General features: G+C 40.8%; 1 protein-coding gene across 1 annotated transcript in view; it reads right to left on the bottom strand.

Moving 5' to 3' along the window:
- CDH23 (cadherin related 23) overlaps positions 1-21,242 on the bottom strand; it is a 622,327-nt gene that overhangs the window by 110,231 nt on the left and 490,854 nt on the right. The window contains exons 29-37 of the mRNA XM_072995232.2: positions 20,539-20,687; positions 19,137-19,272; positions 16,561-16,949; positions 16,366-16,467; positions 14,984-14,986; positions 12,538-12,687; positions 8,601-8,729; positions 8,119-8,247; positions 6,732-6,959 (exon numbers count right to left, since the gene is read on the bottom strand). Of these exons, the coding sequence (XP_072851333.2) occupies positions 6,732-6,959; positions 8,119-8,247; positions 8,601-8,729; positions 12,538-12,687; positions 14,984-14,986; positions 16,366-16,467; positions 16,561-16,949; positions 19,137-19,272; positions 20,539-20,687 (1,415 nt within the window). The remainder of the gene's footprint in view (positions 1-6,731; positions 6,960-8,118; positions 8,248-8,600; positions 8,730-12,537; positions 12,688-14,983; positions 14,987-16,365; positions 16,468-16,560; positions 16,950-19,136; positions 19,273-20,538; positions 20,688-21,242) is intronic.

Below are 21,242 nucleotides of genomic sequence, written 5' to 3'. Positions count from 1 at the left end.
TTTCAAATACTTGAAAGGCTGTCATACAGAGGAGGGGCAAGATCTGTTTTCGATCATCCCAGAGTGCAGGACACGCAACAATGGGCTCAAGTTAAAGGAAGCCAGATTTTGGTTAAATATCACAAAAAACTTCCTTAGAGCAGTAAGACAGTGGAACCAGTTACCTTGGGAGTTGGTGAGTGCTCCAACACTGGAGGCATTCAAGAAAAACTTAGATAATCACCTGGCGGATGTGCTTTGATAGTATTACTGCATTGAGCAGGAGGTTGGACTTGATAGCCTTGTAGGCCCCTTCCAACTTCACTTTTCTATGATTTCTAACAAGCCCAAGATGCATTAATACATTTAAACCAGGTAAGAGTAAGAAATAATTAAATATAAAGTGACAGCTTTCTGAGGAAGGAAGCTCAGACCATTGCAACAAAAACATTTACAACATTAAGTACAAACATGCTTTATTCCAGTATAATTACTGATTAAACTACAGTATCACTGTTACATCTTTGAGTTCCAAATGCAGATTTGGCCCTGCTTTAAGCAAATGGAACTGCTATTCTGTACATACTTTCCTTGGAGCAATTCCCATAAAGGCCTATTTCTGAGTAGACAGGTATAGCATTCTAGCATTAATCTCTAGTTAGTATTTCAAGCAGCATCTTCTGAAAACCAGAAGTAACATTCAGCTCCCTTCTGGTTCTCATCACTTCTTAGGAACAGTAGAAATCGGAGGGGGGGGGGGAGGAAGCAATGATCCAAGCATATTAAGCTTTGTAACATTTGCGTACTCAATGAACCCATGCATCCACAAGTTTGTGTGGATAGCATATATAATGAAGACAAATGGCAGTAGCTGCACAGTTCATGTCAAATAAAAGGTATTTATTCTGTAAAAGGGGGTTCAACAGATCTGTTAAAATCATGCCCCTTGCACTTCTTTGGGTTTAAAATTACTACAGTATGATGCATATCCCCTTGCAACCAATAGTGCTGAGCAAGGTCATTTCCTCTGCTCTGTTCTACAAGATTCTGATAAGAAGATAGCCCACCCTAACATTTAGCAGTTGTAAAGGGTTGGTTACATTACAACTTCACTGAATAATAAACCACTAAACACGAAGGGTGGGGGGGAATTGCAAAAAGTTGTTGTGCTTCCTTAAATTTGTTTCCTCTTTGTAAGTTTTAAAATACCGTAGTGGCTTTCCTGTTCTCATGTAGCAAACTATGTTGCACCATCTTAACCAAGCAACTCCCCACTCTCTTTTCTGATGTCTCTAAAAACCAAATATCTTGCAAGGAAATGATACCAAGAATCCTCCACTACCTGGCAGATTATGATTCTCTAGGATGTCAAATATGAGTGGCTTATTTGCCCAATAGGACATCAAGAAATCAGAGTAAGGGTTCTTGTAATTTTTACTGTACTAGGAAAATATTTGTGGATGTGTGTGAGCCTAGTCAAACTTCCTATCCTAGTGAACTAATGACACCCCAAAATTCATGTGGATTGGACTTTGGAAATACTGTATTTGTTTAAACTTATACAGTGGGGTCTTGACTTGAGAACTTAATCCGTATTGGAAGGCAGTTCTCAAGTCAAAAAGTCTGTAGGTCAAGTCTCCATTGACCTACAGTGCATTGAAAACTGATTAATCCTGTAACAGGCTGTTTTTGTTCCATTTTGGTTTTTTTCTGGTCTGTAAGTCAAATCTCAGGCTGCAAGTCAAACCTAAATTTTGCGGCCAGAGAAGTCTGTAACTCAAAAAGTCTGTAAGTCAAGCTGTCTGTAAGTCAAGGGTCCACTGTACCCCGCACATTTTAGTGGACAGGCCACTACTCTGGGTGGCTTCCAGAGTAATTAATATATATATTTAGGCTAGTCAGATTCAAATAACTGAAGAAATGGCAATAAGCTATGAACAAATATGAAGAAATAACAACATTGAGGTTAAAAAATAGAATTTTTCTAAGGTTGTTTTAGGTGTTTTTAGAAAAAATATATTTTATTCCAGAAATCAATTATTTTCTGAGGCAACATCACCATGTACAGGTTTTATCAAGAAAGCTAGTTTCAGGCTGCAATATTAAATCAAGTGTAGAAGAAAAGGCTCCTACAAAAGCATCTTATAGTTTACCCACAATAATCACATATTTTGATTTTGTTGCCCATTGACACAGCCTGTCACCTCAAGCATGCCCCACTAAACACAGCAAGACATACACACAAAGAAACGTGCATTGGTCAGATTCTGAGAGATCGTAGGATGTCCTTGTACCTCTCTTGATCAGGCACACTGAAGCTGTTACTCTCATTGTCCCCCAACTCTTCTATATGCATGCAGTCTCAGAAGCTACTAACATACTTGTTTCGAAAGATACACAAACTTCCCCAGATAAAGCTTGTAATTGTGATTATCTCTGGCAATTTACATGTGCCTTCACTGTTGGGTTACCTGCAGGTACCAGGGTGGGACACCATCTTATGAAAACATTAAGCAAAAGCAAAGTCACTAAGAGATGGCCAAAAACAAGAAGTACATTCCTGCTAATCCATTAGTTGGAAAGCAGACAAATCATGCAAGCATGTAAACTACTTTGCAGTTGTTTTTAAACACAGCAAAAATGATTTTAGAGAAGGGAGAAAGGTACACTTGATTTTAGCCTAAAGGGCAAGAAGGGAGACTCTTTAATGTCTTCTACCCTTTCAGTCAAATCAGCAGGATGGAATTACAGTGAACCAACCATCCTTGCAAAATGGTCCATAAGCCACGTACAGAGGTAAGAGAGGGACTGCTCGGGGTGCATGTCTGATTTGGAGCAAAAAACAGCTGTAGGGCAGGGCGGCCACCCAGCTTGTTCTTTCAGTACTAGATAGAAAACAAGAGAGGATGCTGAAACCACATTAAAAACTAATTCTACATGAAACAAAGCAGCTGTCTCAGATGAAGCTGAGGGAAATAATTGGTCACAATAATTATAAAATCTATGATCTGTGCAAATAAATATCTCAAGCAATCATTACTTAATTCTTATGACATCCAACAAATTAGAGGTGCAAGAGAAGAGTTACCTAGCGTGCTGTAGTGGATAGAAGGACAGATCAGGATGCAGGAGCCCTGAGTTTAAATCCCACCCCCTCAGTTGTGGAAACTCACAGGGGATGGGATGAAGGGGCAATGGCAAAACCAGTCCTTAAATATCTCACTTGCGTGGAAAACCTTATTAAGGTCACTGATTTGACGGCATATAACACACAAGACGCATATAACTGCTTCTGCACAAGTAGGCTTCAGTACCAACAGACGAGAGTCAAATGCAGTACATTTTTTTGTATTTCCCTCATAAACATAGCTATTGATTAGTCAGAAATAGTTAGAACTTGTTTAAATTTCCATGTGAGATGTAGTTGATATGAAGGTCATAAACACTGCAGGGAATTGTTATCTAGTACTACTAAAGACTTCAAATTAATCTGTCTTCTTGCTCTCCCTAGCCAAAAAAGGCAATCCAGCTACAATCAGAGATTGCATTGACTCCACCAGCAAGGAGTCCTTGTCATAAGAAGCCTGAGGTTGTACAGCCAAACTTCTCAACTTAAGGAACCTTTTACTTTAATCTTTTGAGATGCTGGCTGAAGTCTTGTTGCTTAGCATCATAAATTGCAATAAGAATAGGCCCAGTGAAATGAATGGAATTTATGCAAGAGTTGGCTCACGAAATCCACACTGATTCAATAGGTCTAACTCTAGTTGTGATTTACGGCATTAAGCAACAGGATATCAGCCACTGAAATATACTAAATGCAGTTGGAACAAGGATAGGGAAAAAGTTTGCAACTCACTGTGCATACCTTAATTCTTTCTTAAATGGAAGAAAGACGCTCGTGAGCTGGTTATCCCCACCTTCTAGTTCCAGGTAAAGGGCTGCACAAAACCAGTTTTGTTGGTTGGGGATCTACTACACTGCTAAGAAATTCAAACATTCCTAAAACACAGTATAAATCAGCCATTTTCAACCTTTTTGGCCGCAGCCCTTTTAGGAGCTCTTCTCAGGTTCAAACAAGGATACAATATGAACAGATGAATAAAAAATATATAATAGAAGAATTTTCAGTTTGTGGCCCACTTCAAATGTGCTAGGGGCTCCCAGGGGGCCATATGATCCCCACTGAGAGTGGCTAGTATAGACCTTCCCCCTCCATGAAGATCAACCAATAAAGGTAGGTTGGGAACCATAATACCAGGTAGGTAATGTCGGTAGTGTCTAAGGATGCATAGAACATCAGAGGTGCAGTGATTGCAATCTTGACTCAATTAGATATAATTCCATCAAGAAGTTTTCTTTCCTCACATCCCCTCTTACTATGTAAGGGAGGTGCAGTAAGAGTAGTCCTGAGTGAGCCTGTGTCAAAAGAAAATACATACTTCATACAGACAGAGCGCAAAGACTCTGCTTGTGTGAGGATGACTACATGGGGAGTCTTCATCAAATGCTGCTTAAGTTGGCTAGCGATGATAAAGCACAAAGTCAAATATAAAATAACCATATAGCAGAAGAAGTAAGTAAAGCATAAGTCAAATCAATACAACTAGCGAGTGGGTTTAAAAAAAAAACAGATGGTTCAAGCACATAAATAAATAAATAAATAAATAAATAAATAAATAAATAAATAAATAAATAAATATAGTACACCAGCTAATGGAAATTCATTGAAAAAGAAGCAAGGTGGGCCTCCCTTGGTAAGGAACTCCAGAGCTTAGAAGCAGCCACGAGTGAGGCCATCTTTGGAGTTCCTGCTAAATTTCTTCAGATGGTGGGACAGAAGAAAAGGTCCCCATCAAAGAACATACAGGGTTTAACTTACAACTGCTGCTGCAGATGGAGGGGGCAGTAGATGGGGGACAATGTGTGAATCTCCCCTCCCCTCCCACTGGGGAAGTGGTTTATCTCTCATCCCTCTAGTCGCCCCTCTAGAGCAACCATCAATGCTTTACTCTACAGAGGGTTTTCCTGCAGAGCACTTACAGCTGCTCTTCTATTATTGCAAATACTATTAAAAACCAAGGCACTATAAGTGACTGCACAATGCCTGGTTCTAAAAGGCTCTCAGAGCATGGCACTTGGTGAGCTGGTTCTCCGGTGGACCATACCAGCCATTCTCTTGCTGCAGCAAGTGCTCTAGCAGAAGAGTGAATAATGTGGGGCTCCCAAATGCCTGTCTATCTAGTGCCTTGTTCTGTAGATTCAAATGTATTGCGCTGGGTTGAATCCTCTTCTTCATGGCAAAGCGGTGTCAGTGAGACAGACTTGGGAATTGCCTGTGCTGTGGCAGCATTATGGGAACCATTGGACAACTCACTCATAATCCCTTGGTCTGCAGAAGGAGGGTTCTATGAGGGCAAGACACAAATTGTGGGATGAAGAGTTGTATGCAGGGAGTTGTGGCAGCAAGAAGGTGGTGTAGTAATGGCAGTGTAGTCTTACACTTGACCTCCTGCCTTAAGGTTCCTCCTCCGGTGAAACTCTGGGTTTAGGGATGAACTCAAGAGTGTATACTATGTGAAGCCGAGTTTTCAAGGAGAATGCAGTCCATTCCAAGGCACCTAAAGCCTTATTTTCTAATCTGTCTATTTACCTTAAACACCACTCTCCTTCCTGGATAAAGGTTCTATTTTTCACCTGCATTACTGACATACTAACTCAGAACATAAACATTTTCCTTGGATTTAGATGGAGATAAAAGTGGGTGTCATGAGCATATCGGTGACACCGAACTGCCAAAACCTGAATGAGTTCATGATAATTTTCATACAGAGGTTAAAAAGCAAGAGGGCAAGTTGGAGTTTTGAGAAACACCATAGACCAACAGCCAAACAGGAGTTCCCCAGCACTATTTCTGAATTCACTACTCTGGAAAGGGCCAAAATCACTAGAAGAGTGCCTCCAAGTAATTTGGTTTGAGAAGATATAATGTTTAGGGACATCAAAAGGTGTGGAGAGATTATGCAGAATGACATACTTCACCTTCTCAAAGTCTAGTGTAAATCATCAAAGATCATCCACCAAAATGACCAAAGTTATATCTCACAATTGAGTCTAGAGAAAGACTGAAATGGATCTAAATTAGTGATACCACCAAGGAACAAATGGAACGGAGTGCTATTACACACTAGAGCTTCTTGCCCAAGATTAAACACAGGCCAGTGGAGATCTGCGGTAGGGTGGCCCCACAGATGTAGAACAGGTGGTTCATTTGTGGAGTTTCCTTCATTCTATTTTGGTTTTTGCATAATGGATGAAATGAATGAACAAAAGCTTTCAGGCCGTGGACTAGTTGGAGTTGCGGTACTGGTTTTTTTCCCCTTTCTGTTTCAGTCTTTCTAACAGTTACCCCCAAGATCTGTGATGATTGCCTAAAGAACTATATATCACCCTATAAATGAATCCACTTGAACAACTGAGGATGGAGACTAGGGGGGTCTAGGAATTGGCTGCCGTTCCAGCAGACCATTTTTTTGTGAGCTGAGTCTGATCCTGATGCCACCAACAGTTTGGTTGGACAAAGTTCCCACAAAAACTGAGCACAGAAGATTTGCAATGGGACACTGTACCCACATCTCCTGTCCAGCAGACAATACCATTTAGAATCAGTCAAATCTCCCTTGCTTTGTCCTACAGTAAGTCCATCCCCAACGGCATTGCTAATTATAATTTTTCACATAACCACAACTTACTGAGAGGGCTGGGTTGCCTTCATCCTCCACAGTGACCACCAGCTGGTAGAACTGTTGCCTCTCACGATCTGGAGGCGAAGGGCGGGTGGCAATCTCCCCGGTCACTCTATCCATACGAAAGGTCAGTTCCTCATTCCCTTGAGTGATGTAGTAGGAGAGGACACTATTGAGGCCACTGTCCCTGTCAGTGGCTTGCACCTGAGCAACAGCAGTGCCTCCACCCACATTCTGTGAATACACGGGATGAGGTGCAGGAAAGAATGTGGAAAGAAACTAAAGTTAGGCTAACGTTTCCATTTAGAAATGTAGAAACATGCACACTTTTTCAAAAGCATAATTGTTATTTACTTAACAGTTGGATTTTTTTTCTAACATAGCTGTGAGGTCCACAATCAGAGCAAATTATATGGAGGGGGGTTCATGGCAATCTATTCCCATCTGCAATTCATGAGCAATACATATGTATGTGTACCCAAGTAAAAATATAAATCTGAGTTACTGTAAATCAGCAGTTTTTAGACAGAAGCCTTGAAGTGGCCAGTAGAGTTATTTAAAAAATCTGATCAAGGGCAACCAATTAATGCTCATATTGTATAAGTTAGGCATATTGTCCTAAATTCAACTGTTAGTCTAAGCTAAAGTAGACCCACTGAATCAATGCAATTTACATAAAGGTCAGCTTATCATTCAGCAATTTATTCAGGGACTGAAATCTTGTTCTTTAACTTACACTGTGTAAAGCAGGTGATGCAGCAGCTGCAATGGTTTTCTGGAAGTTAAAACCTTCTAATTCCAGCCCCTCAAAGGTCACAACATTGATTTTACCAACGAGGGTGATTTTTTGACATTAAACACAGACACACCAATCCCATGGCTTCCTCTCAATAAAAAGGATCCCAAGGGAACTTTGGGAACTTTAGTGCAGGGGGTAGTATTGGAAATGTTTAATTTCTGAAAAACTGCAGCAGCTGAGCACACCATTAGCCTTATGTGGCATACCTTATGTTACTGGACTTCAGAAGATGATGAGTCTGTTCTAGTTCAGCAGTTGGATTCAGGCCACTGAGACTAAGAGGGGCTGGACATGGCAGAGTTGTGGTTTTTTTTCCAGCTTTCATGTTTATTTGCCACTGAAGTTGTATGGATTATTTATTTCATTAATTGTTTTGACTCAAAGAAGATAACAGCCAGGATTCTTTGGGCTTCAACACCTTCAATCCAGAAGCCATCTTACAATAATATTCTTAACATGCTACAGAACATGCTAGAAAGCAAGGAATACATTTACCCTAGAGACTCTTCCTTGTGAACAATCAATGTTTTTTAAAGGAAGGAGAAGCAAGGTTGTGAGGTTTTACTCAGAAAGTCAGCAACAAAAGACGCTTACCTCATAAATGCTAACGTTGTAGCCATATGGGTTTGCAATGACTGGGGGATTATCATTAACATCCAATATATTAACTCTTAAGGTATGTTCTTTCCTTCGAGGTGGAACACCTTTGTCAGTTGCCTGAATCTGGAATATGATCAAAAGGTTATAGCCAGGTGGAAAGATGATAGCCTACAGTAAAGCTTGTTCCAATAAGAAAGTTAGAGAGTCCAGTCTGCCCATTTGTCCCCACTCTCTACTTGTGGTGTTTAGCCACCATACAGCCAATGTTACTTGACTTCTGGGAAGACCACCTGCCCTCTGCAGAAGGTGAGATGAAAAGGTTGACCCAGTTTCAGTCGCTATGAAAAAGAAAATTATGTGTTGAGGATCATTAGGAATAGAACTGGATATAAAATTGCCACTATAAATAACTGATGCAACTCCACTTGGCATCATTTTGCATGATGTAACTTGAATGGTCGGCATCTTCTAATTACCTTTAAAGTGTAATGCTCCATCAGTTCCCGGTCCAAAGGTCTGGCCACAAATACTTCTCCATAGGTATTGTTCGTTGTACGTATTTCAAAGGCCCTGCCCATGTTTCCTGACACCAGAGAAAACACAACCTGCACAAACAAACAAATACATAAATGAATGAAAACTAAAATTTGAGAAAAGTTGTAGAGTTATGAATGAGAAGACTATGGAAAGTAAGGTGTATTATAGTCCACTGGACAGAGGAAGAATGATGTTACATTATACAGTAAGAAAGGATGCACCATTCAGATTTTTTGGGTTCCCAGATCCCAAAATTCCTGAGAGAGAATTCTAGAAGCTCAAGTTCAAGACCCACTCAGACATACAGTATATATTTCATTCACCTGGAGCAGGGCCTATTCCTCTGAGGCTGTATGACATTCTAGGCCTTCATTTCCTGTAGCAATGCTTCCTGACAGGAAGCTCCAACGATGGTTTCTTGGAGAGGTAGTCTCTTTGCCCTTTAGGCTCTATAGAAGCTTCCTCCTGAAGAACTAGGGGTAGGCCCTGCTCCAAGTGAATGAAATATAGGTGTCTGAAGGTGTGGATCTGTAGGCTGAAACTCCCAGCATTCTGCCTCACAAATGTTTCAAGAATTCTGGGAGCTGAGGTCCCACAAATCCAAAATCACATATCCCTGTCTTTTGTGTTAAAAATAACACATATATTTTGTGTGTTACCTGGAATCGAATGTTAGAAAACGTACACCAGGAATGGGGACTCAAGTTGTGGGACTCACTGTCTGGTCAGATTTAAGTTGTGACAACTCAGACACGACTCGGTCCCCCCCCCCCAAATGGCTTGGAATTGACTCACAACTTGGAATACACCCACACCTCCATTTTTTTTCTGGGTGAAGAAAAGCTTGTTTTTAATAGGAACTAAGACTTGGGCCTTGGGACTCAGGATTTGGTACCAAAAACGTGGGCTTGGGCTTGGTACTTGGACCCAAAGACTTGCCAGCATCCCTACTTACAGTTGTAATGTTTCAAGCATCATTCAAATTCCAGATCATACACTTTGTAGAGTTCTTTATAAAGAATGTTGATAGAAATGTTCATGATGCATAACATAGTATGATGCACAAAGTATTGGAAAGGCACATTGCCACTGCTTAGTACAATCCCATATGAACTCCTCACCGTTGAAAACCAAACTCTGTTATTTAGTCAAAAATTCACCATTTATTTATTTAGCACCTTTAGTGAGAATGCCAAATTTGTAATTCATAACACGTCTACATGTGCATTTGTAAAGTTGTAGGAAAAAAGTTTCAGTGAGAAACATACATGGACATTGTGTATGTAGAGGAGGAAGGAATAGAGCTGTTAGATTCTTTGCACTTACAATGATTAGATAATGGCTAAATTAAACCTCCACACAAGAACCTCCAAGATTTTAGCAGAAGCTATGAGTCCATTTCCAGATTTTCTTTCTTTAACAAGGAAGAATGCTTGCTTTTATATGTGCTCGTACTTATTCTATTTCTAATAGGCATTCTCTTCTCTCCAATCTGTGTGGCAGAGTGAAATAATCCTTAGATTGATGTATAGTTATAAAGCAGAGGTCTCAAAACTTTTCAGTATGAGGGCCACATCATATAGTTTACACATTTTTGAAAGCTGAAGGAGGGAAGGGGGACCAAAGCAATCCCTCACCCCACTGGGTGGGGGATCACTTAGATCATGCTTTGCTCCTCTTCCTATCCCCATGGGCATAGGATGAGGAAGGAAGGGGGACCAAAAATCCCCCACCTCTGCTGTCTTTGAAAAGACAATGGGGTGGAGGATCGCTTGGGTCCCCCTTCCCTCCTCTTCCTATTCCGGGGCCGAATAAAAAGAAAAGGCAGGCTAGATTTGGCCTGTGAGCTGTAGTTTGGAGACCCTTGCTATAGAGCATGGTGGTTCACCTGCCCCGTTTCAAGGTCAGTCTCACTGGCCCACTCCTACAGTCAAAAAGTCCAGCACACCATACATGTAGCCACCCCTGCTATAGACTTCATATCACACTATAGACTTAATGTAAAATTCAAAATTCACTGTGTCAAGAATGAAACTGCTTAAGAAGTTCAGAACAGCTAACCAATGCATGTAGCAAATTAACGGAAAGGGAAAAAAACCACCCCATTTTAAATGCAGAGTGCTTCCTGTTTCATAGACAGAGGACTTCCTTCTGGTACATTGTAGTGGTGAGAAAGCCACATCTGTTTTTTTCCCCTCCAGATTTTTCAGGGCTATTGTCCCATTTGTCAGCTGTGAAGTAGCTTCTTGTCACCGAAGGAATTTGCTTTTTGACATTATTTTTTTCAATGATCTTTTCACAGCCACCTGCTCACTCATTACTCAAGGTTATGTTTAATGCTCGCCATTTTGCCTTGCAGGAAAGCCTAGCTGCTGAACATTAGGGACTTAGAGGCACTTCATCGGTGACAGAAAAATGAGGGGAAGAAGAGCAAGTGGGTTTTTTTAAAATAATGTGTGGACTGGGGCTTATAGAACTGACTGGCGGTGAACTGTGCACATGCCAGGCGTCCTCATCTCTACCTTTTGCCAGCAATACAGACAAAATGGCAACAACAGTCATGGAATGGTTGTTGTGGGTTTTTCAGGCTCCTTGGCCGTGTTCTGAAGGTTGTTCTTCCTAACGTTTCACCAGTCTCTGTGGCCGGCATCTTCAGAGGACAGGAGTAGCACCTTTCTGAGGGAAATATATAGAAGTTTGCTTCTATATATTTCCCTCAGAAAACAAACATAAAAATTTGCCTTGTAGGAGAAACCGCATCTGTACAACAAATCACACATTCCCAGCCCTTGATACAGAGACTTAATGAGCCATTAGCAGAATTAAGTTACCACTTAAACAGTTTCATTACTCAGTCAGACTAAAGCAGCCTTTCCCAAAATGGTGGCCCCTATTGGGGGGGGGGACCGATGTTATATCTCATCTTCTCCATAATCAAAAATTCTTACAGATTGCACTTGAATTGCATTTCTCAACTAAAAGTGAAGGGAGTTAGTAATGGGCATGTGTGTGTGTTTATCCATACATAAATGGAATCACATACATGGGGCAGTATATAAGCAGCACATTTTGCTTTTATTTGGAAGTTGAGTCATGGCAACTTCCAGATAACCTCATCTGGATGACTCAGAATCTTCACAGAGATTTTGCTTTAATACATACCTGTATAGGCCAATTTCCTAGTATGAAATTCATCTGAATAGCATTTCTCAGGTGAGCACACATGGACATAGACAAACTATTGAAAGAAATAACTTGTTTCACGTTTCTCTTTCATACATGTCTGTAGGGACCATTTAAAATGAGCATTATTTCCCCTCTGGATCAAGAATAGCCCTTCTGCAGCCAGGCAGTATATCTTTTAAATAATTTTCTTCTCCTTCTTTACAAATCAAGTTTACGGATCACAGTGGCATGCATTTGGCAGCTGAGGCACCCAGCAGTTCTCTCATGCCAGCAGTCTGTGTCCTGATGATGCCTTTTGCAACACGAGACATACTTTGTACAATGGCAGAGTGTTCTCTATCAGTCTTCGGGGCTTCCCTCATTGCTATTTTTTTCTAGCGGTAGTGTGCAATCATATACAGTACCTCCCTGAAAACCATAATGAATTCAGTACAATAGAGGGAACATGCAGTAACAAGGAAGTCAGCTTATCACAATAATTAGGAAAAGGAAACAGATTTACAAATCATCAGATGTTGATTATATGCAATACGCATTTCCACTAGTAATCTTCAACATGGCAGCTAGGTGTTTCTAATTGTCAATATCATGTATAAAGCACTCATCCCTAAATCAGAATAAGGAACTACGATTGTACCCCATGTGACTCTACAGGAATGGTATATTTTCAGGCTATATGTGAATGGCTACCTGCCCATTGCTTCCTGCATCAGGGTCCCTGGCCAGAACTAGGGCAATTCGACGTCCAACTGAACTGTCCTCTGGCACGCTGACAGAGGAGTCAGAAGTAATGTCAAACTGTGGGCTATTGTCATTCTCGTCCAGGATGGTGATAGTAACCTGTACAATGGAAAAATTCAGTTCATAATAAAAAATTAATGAACACCAAAATAGACGTTTCAGGGGCAATGAACAGATAGAGACTGGTTTGTTTCTATTGCAAAACAGAGTTCCTACTTAACTTATCAAAGAAGCCTGTTTCAGAGGCGAATATTAATAGCCAGTTTTACTCATGAAAGGGCCTTGGAAGCTATGATTGTAAAGCATAATGAATTTTAAAACATAACCAATGTGTTTATTTATTTTTATTTAAAATATTTTTATTCCCCCCTTTCTCTTTAAGAGGAACCCAAGGCAGCTCTCAAACTTACAAACATGCCTGCAAAAGCTATACGTTTCAAGATTCCTATTGATAAACTCGTAGGAGTTAACTTTAGCATGCTACCATGACAGGTACAGACTTCATCCCTCCCAACAGGTTTATTTGGGTTTGAGGATGCAATGTAAAATACAATGTTTACTTCAGAAGGCAGAAGCCTTGTATTGAAGGATTAGGCACCGCTAATATTTTCTATGGCTTGAAGAACAATAGACTGAACCCACTCCTGTTTATTCAGATATAAATCCCACTCAGTTCAACAGGGCTTCCTTTCAACTGTACACACGGCTGCAGTCCAAGGGTATATCCAGGCAACATAAGGGGTCATTCTCATATCCACGCTTCTAATGACAAAGGGGGAGATAAAACCTCACATTTATTGTGGAGGTTTCATAACCTGCACCACTGCTTTTGCCTCATGAACTAATCCACATGTGTCTAGCAATATGTGGGAACTCCCAAGAGGCTGTGATGTTGCCAAACTCTCACAGCAACCAAGTGCTCTTAGAACCGCTGTACTGTGAGAACTGCCCCTTAACCAGCCATAAAAAGAAGAAGACCTTGTTTGTTATGGCTGTACCTCAGCTGCAGCCATGAATCCAGAATCACCCTGACTTTTTGCAAGTTGTGTTTTCTGAGAAGAGCTAAAGGAAATGTTCTCATGCCTCAAAATAACTGTGGAGGGCACACACAAAACATGTACAGAGGAGAAAGAGAGGAAGATGCATCTGTTTATGATTCTTTCTTTACCTGGCGGAAGACTTCAGGTGCAAGATTAGACATCATGGCCTGCTTCTAGAGGAACGCTAAGCCTACTTCTTCTATTTTAAGTCTCTTTGACGTTCAGCTGTTTTTTTATTTGTAAGAAAAGCTATCAGACAACAGGGGAGATGTGCCTCTTTATTTCAAGACATAGCAGCTGCAGCTGCTGAAAAGGCTAGGCATCTGAATAGAGAAACGGATCTCCTCTAATCTACCCTAGTTCCTCCCATTGTTGACCCCAGAGCCACCCCAGCATTAGGCCCGAGCAGACATCAACCACAGAAGATGGGGCACTGAGGCAGTGGAATATGCCACTACTCTGGGCTCTGCTGTTGCCTCACTGCTTCCTCTCTATTCCCTGCTTTTCAGTCTGTGGCTCTTCCCACTTTTCGTTGCCTCTCCTGGAACAGATTTCCACTACTGTTTTCCTCCATTCTTGATTGCCTGCTGAGTGTGTTTGCAATGCAGAGATGCTGGCAGCCTTATAAAGCTGCTAGGAGGACACATGGCAGGAAAACAAACAAATGCCAACAGCCCTACTGAGTCATTAGCACACCCACATACATATGCATGCTTAGAAGGAACCACCTGGTCTTGCCCTCTCTGTCAACTTCTGATACAATGACCATGGAGTCTAAAGTGGAAAGATTCTGCTGAAGCCATGGGGTGAGTAGGTATAGCACATTTGAAAGGACCCAAATACTGGAAATATTCCTCACACACCATCTTACAAGGTTCACTATGCGACTTATAAAATCTTGATATGGCCCATAATTCTTTCATATTATGTTTATGGATGTGGCTTTAAAAAGGTTGAGAATGGCTGTGCTAGTGTACAGACTCTACATATGAGCTAGAACTGTGGAAAATGTAGGTTCTTGTTGCTAATGAGTAGAGCCTATATGCAAGCAAGACCACCTCCTCTTCAGACTCCTTGGTGACTGCATGTTGAAAATAATGATGTAACGTGCCAGGGCTAGGTACTCTTCTCTGAGCATTGGAAGCAAAAACCGATATACTAACTCCTGAAAAGGGTTTAGGGTTCCCCCAGTAGTAGACCGTTAGCTTACTTCTCTTCTGTCTTCAAGTGCTATATAATTCTAAAGCTTGCATACTCTAGACCAACAAATGTGATCCATCTTCTTAGGTGTTTTGCATCCTATAAATATCAAATATATATATATATATAAAAGCATGACCATAGTAAACACTTACCTTCTGTTGGGCAGGACACAGAAGGAAAAAAGAAAGAATAAATAGTTACTATATGTTTGTCCCTTAAAAAATACGGTTTGAATTACATGCTTTAAGTTGGTTGAGATATGAGATAACAGGTGTTTCAGACTGCAGTTGCAGGAGGATTTGGAGATCTGGCGTCTAAAATCCCAACACCTTCATGCTCAGTAAATCACACTGTGCTCATCTAGAAAGTTCTAAAGTAACCAACCAAGACAAAGAACTTCATGAAAAAGAAAAAATTATTGTGATCCAGAAAGGCAGTTTGTCAGTACTGTACTTTGTACACAAGAATAAATGCGAGATGTACTACTTTTGGCTGGGAGCCAAATAATTTTATTTAACATGATTATCTGGATAACAGCCCCAGTTCTTAAGTAACTACCCCTTACCTAATCACTGCATCACATGAAGTACAGTACTCAAATTATGCACAACCTTAATTGTAATGAGAGGAATGAGCTGGTTCTTAGGCTGATGAGACAGAACATGGTGAAACTGTTTGCAAAGGACGTATGTTTGTCCACCATGATGGCTATTTTCCTCTGCCTAAATAAGCTCATTCAATGTATTAGAAACATTAGCTGAAACATTTAAGATGGAAGGACTGTAATAAAACCATATTCAGTAATGCTATAAAGACTCAGCAATGTCTTAAACGTCTTTTCTGGGAAATAAAATAGAGCAATAAAAATAAAATGATGAACAGGCAAGCAAATTCCATAACATTCCTTTGCTTACTGGTGTTATGTTTTTGCAAGAAAATAAAGTTAGACACATGAGGCCAAGCTCTCCTTTTTAAAAGCCCAGCCATTCCTCAGAAATGATGTCTTATGATCACACACCCGTGCAGCTTTTCCCAGGAATTTGGCTGGGAGGCAGAGCAAAGCTTTCGTAAAGTGTAAAAAATAGAACAAAACAAAAATGCAGAGAATGAGAGAAGAAGAAAGACAGGCAGGCAGGCAGGCAGGCAGAGACAGATAGACAGACAGACAGACAGACAGACAGACAGACAGACAGAGAAACAAAATAGTTGTTCTCCTCATACCCATATACTAAATGAAGACCAACTCCTTCCTAAATTTCATAGAAATGAATCCATCCCCTAAAAGGAGCCATCTGGACAAATAGCCATGCAACAGTAGGATTGAAATGTTTGGATCAATATAGAAAATACATGTAATCAATTCAACACAGTTTTGGAACTGCCAGGAATATATACTTAGTCAATCCGACATGCTCTTACCATGGAAAGGCAAATATTTATTGATTGATTGTCCATTGCTTTTCCGCCCTTTTAGATTAAAATTACTAAAAATAGACTTAAACATTATTTAAAAGCCACAAAAGCCAATTCTCACCACTGTTGAGTCAAGCTTTGGACCTCCATCATCTGCAACAACAGTTAGAGTGTAGAAATCTCCCTTCTCTCGATCCACTTGTCCTTTGACTGTGATCACACCCTGCCAGGAAAAGCAAAAATGAATACCTAAAGGCTGTAGATTTCTGGTGTCATGACTCATGATGTGAAGGAAAGCCACCTATAAACTACTTACAGTGATTCCATTTATTTTGAACAAAGCCAGAGCTTGGGCGTTAGTATTGGGGTCAAACTTGTATGTGATCTGGTTAAGGTTGTCAATGGAGCGGGCCTGGACACGCAGCACTTCAGAGCCCAAGGGAATGTTCTCTGTGATGACTGCCTCATAAGTGGTGTTTGAGAACTGTACAGCTTCATCTAGTTCATTGAGAAGGCTGACATAGACACTGCAGAAGCCTTGATTGCGGGGAGGGGCTTGATCTGTAGCTGAGACATTCATCAAATAGCTAGTTTTTGTCTCGTAGTCCAGGTAGTCAATTGTGGTAATGAGCCCAGTGCTTTCATCAATTTCAAATTTCCCCTCAGAACCGGAAACAATTTTGTAATTCACCAGACCTCCATTTCCTAAGGGGAGAAAAATGGATTTAGCGGGTATGTCAAAAGGTAACAGCTTATCCAGTGATGTGGTACTGTAATCAGGATGGGAAGTTGAAAACCCAAATGCACATTTAGAGTTTATACAATCGTTAATAAAGAAAAGTTACTTTCCTTTAACATACAGGGCATATCTACTTCAGAGACCTCCTTCCCTTCTCTAAACAATAGGGCCCAGTTTCTCACTGTTATTCTGTCTTTTCAGTTAAACTTAACTGACATACCTTGGAAACAAGGACACTTAAATAACAAGCAGTTATGCCTCCTGTTCCCCACTCAGTTGGCCTGCTCATAATCAGGGACCCAGCTTGTTGCTAATGTCTGATGGCTTCTTTCTACCCTTCACTGAGTAGGACAGGCCTGCACTGATTGATTCTCAGACCATCTAGTCATTGCAATCCCAGGTATCCAGATGGCAGCAGTGGGGAGCAAGGTGCCTCATCCTCAAGATGTTTTTAGACTGGGACTCCCAACTTTCCTCACCATTGACTATGCTTGTGGAGTGCTGGATGTTGTAATCTAATAATCTCTGGAAGGCTGACATTTGCACTCCTAGTATAATGTTAATTAGAGCCCTGCCAATTGTTCTACTCCAGGCCTTGCTGCTCTATTTGTTAAACTTGGATCACATTAGATTATATGTGGGGAGAGGATGGAAGAATGAGTAGGAATGCCTGCCTGTGAGTGAGTGATAGCCATACCGGTTCTGTAATGATGAGCTCACCTGTCTTGTGTTTCCTTGTCCTCAGAGAGGAAAGACTGGGAGCAGTATATGTGCTCAGAGTGGGCAGGTTCATGTTTTCCATAAGCAAATATCAATGGGTGAATTCATGTTCTTCTAGCAGTGAATTTCTAAACCCTCTAAATTTGGCTACCCTGTGTCTAAGCCATAGTAGCCTGCCTTAGTTATGGCTCAGTTGTTAGCTATCATAGCATGCAATTCTTAGTGTAGAACCCATCCCCCATAGTTTCTTTTTGGGGCTTCTCCCTCAGATAACTGGCCACTGTCCAACTGGCAAATCTCGCTACATATTCTCCACTCAGACCTTGCTCACTTCTTCTAGTCAGTTCCCGGCTTCCAAGAAAAATAAACTATGAAGATTCTGATGAAAATATATCCTGGAAGAAGCTAGAGACATTCTCCTTTCTCTCCCCCCCCCCACTTTCCCTTCATCTCTTTTGCATCTCTCTCACCCTTTTCCATCACTGAACAACCCTTTTCTTTCCACTGTAAGCCCTCTTCTGTTCGCCCCATCCTGATTTTAACCACAAATGTCAATAAATGCCAATGTATCAGGTTTTAAGGGGAGGGGGCAGTATACAGTGGTGCCTTGCTTAGCGAGCGCACCGTAGAACGACGAATCCGCATAGCGAGGATGTTTTTGCGATCGCTAATGCGATCGCAAAGTGATGGCCTCTATGGCCGAACATCGCATAGCGAAGGTCGGTAAGCGTTTCGCTTACCGACCTTCGCTTTGCGACCTGCAGATCAGCTGTTCCGCAGCTCCAAAATGGCCGCCAGAAGCCCCGAAATGGCCGCGCGCAGCGTTTTCGCGCCCTCGCTAAGCGAGGGGAGGGCACGAAAATGGCTGCTGGCCATAGGGAAGCATCGCTTAACTGTGAATTTCGGGGCCCATTGGAACGGATTAAACCAAGTTTAATGCATTTCAATGGTTTTTTTCGTTTCATTGAGCGATGTTTCCCATAGCGAGGGTTAATCCGGAACGGATTAACCTCGCTATGCGGGGCACCACTGTATTTCAAATGTTTTTAGAAAGGTATTAATTATTTCAGAAACATAGAAGAGTAGAGTCATGGAGTCCAGAATTAGGTAAGCAAATGACACAAGAATGTTTTCAGGTATGTCTGCATTGCATTTTTTCAGCATGGGAAGCTTTTCTCTTTTTTTTTTTTTTGCTAAAGAATGAGAAATGTAGCAGTTGCTCAATAATATTATGTTGGCTTTTTATTATCTTTTTCCCCCTTTAACTTTCATAATTAGGAACTACATTTGATTAGGAGTCATTTCAGCTTCCCACTCTTCTTAGTGGTTATTAAGAATCAAGGCAGAAGAGGAAAGCAAGACTCCGCAGTGGATATATCCAAATCACAAAGAGTCATCAATGCTTTGGAGAATGTCTTATGCAGTAGCTGTACCTATATCTCGATCGGTTGCCCGGACAACTGCAACAGATGTCCCAATCCCAGCAGTCTCTCGTAAACCCAGCCGGTTATATTGCCTTTGAGTAAATACTGGCACTTCATCATTGACATCTTCCACATAGACTATTACCTAGGGAAATGTTAAAACACACATGGTTAATTTGACTGGAGTGTCTTCTGGAAAAAGAAAGCAATGCATAATGAAAAGGAGAAATCCTGATGGGTGTATGGCTCTACCAAATCATGGAGTGGTAATGGACCAAAAGATCAATTTCAGACTGAAGTATATTGTCACCTTTTAATGTCTTGTCCATGTTAACTGGATCATACCCAATATGGGTATCCCCTGGAAAGGGAGGACAGGAGGACCAATTATTCCTCCATCCCAAAAGGAGATAAAGAAACTTTTTTCAATGTAAAGTACATTCCTATTTATATAGACCTTTAAATATAAAAATATATTGTATGCTTTCCTTAGCCCACTTCAGTGGAGTGGAGGAGATACATATTGCCAGGATAAGGCCAAGATCACAGATGTCATTGTTCAATGAAGTCAATGGGTGGAAAGCCTGAACTTTGATGTGCCTTAGGAAGAAATTCCTGCAGTAGACTAGAAGAGCAGAAAGCACTCCTGTTCACACTAGAACTGGCAAAAATGCAGAAATGGATTTACATGCCACTTGTCAGTTGAAAGGGCCAATTTTCTTTTTACCTTTTGAATCCAAACAGGGTTCTTGAGGCCCAGACAAATATAGTCCACAGTAACCTATGAAGCTAAGTCTCAGACTGAGAGTTTGAGGTTTCCCATTGAAAGTCTAGAACAGCCATTTTCAATGGGAGCCATATGGCCCTCTGGGAAGCCCTGGCACATTTAAAGGGGTCCACACAATTCTTCATGCACCATCTTATAAGATTTGTTATGTGACTTAGACAATCATGATTTGGCCTATGTTTATTTATTTATTATTCATTTAAAATAGTTATATACCACCTTTCTCCTTAAAAAGAGAATTGTATCATGAACATGAACCTCTATCACAAGGTTGAGACTAGAACCCATACACTCTGGTACTTCCTGGAATTTACTATGCACTTGTTTTTCTAATTACGGTAGTTGAGAAATCAAATCAAAAGAATGGAGAAATTCACCCACCCAGAATTCTACCAGCCATGCTGAAAACTGTTTGCTGAAATCCACTCAATGCATGCATAAACATTCTCAGCATATGATCCTACAACAGCATGATCTATGAAACTCTTCAAAATATCTCACATGTAATTACCAAACTGTAAAACCTTATCCTGGAGAAAGCTTTATTGTATCATCCAGAACACACTCTATTATAGCTTCCCCACCACTTATGATAGCTCTCATGGTATTCTGAAGAATCATTACCCTCACAGAGCTCCTCATTGGTCCTTGTTCACTATTATAGGCTTCCACTTCAAGAACATGAGAGGAATTGCGTTCTCTGTCCAGAGGCCGTAAACCTCGCATGACGAGTCCGCTGCTGGGATTGATCCGGAAGTTATTATAATTGTTTCCTGTTGATGATAGACAAAGAGGTTTGAATGGTGCATGCCAGGATATCTTCACTTTGGAAAGCACACTTCTGCCCTAATAAACACACTGCACCTCAACAGCTGTCACTTTGAAGTAACTTACCTTAAAATAAAATGCACAAACCTATCATATACTGTAATACACATAGGGATATAAAGAACAATAGAGTAAAACTATTACCATGACAGGGTTTTTAAAATTATTTCAAAAAACACACACACCAATTTAAGAACAATGCTACATACTTACATACGTACTTAAAGAATCTTACATTAAATTAAAGGATTAAGTACCTCTTTACTTGTTCAGTAAAGGGCTAAGGTCTTGTCACATGCCATCTGTCAACTTGTTGGTTTATGCTGTAGTTGATGCTCCATCTTTCACAACTGTTTTGCTCCTTATCCTTTTCCATGGTCTTCAGTCTCCTCCCCTTTCTCCTTCTCCCAAAGTCATCCATTCAAATCCTTCTTTCTAAAATCCACACTGAAGTTCCTATTCTCTTCTTCTTGTTGTTGTTTAGTCATTGAGTCGTGTCC

This window comes from Pogona vitticeps, chromosome 3, assembly GCF_051106095.1.
Source record: "Pogona vitticeps strain Pit_001003342236 chromosome 3, PviZW2.1, whole genome shotgun sequence".
In the NCBI taxonomy this organism is placed as follows: Eukaryota; Metazoa; Chordata; class Lepidosauria; order Squamata; family Agamidae; genus Pogona; species Pogona vitticeps.
This window is presented reverse-complemented; position numbering and strand designations above follow the sequence as displayed.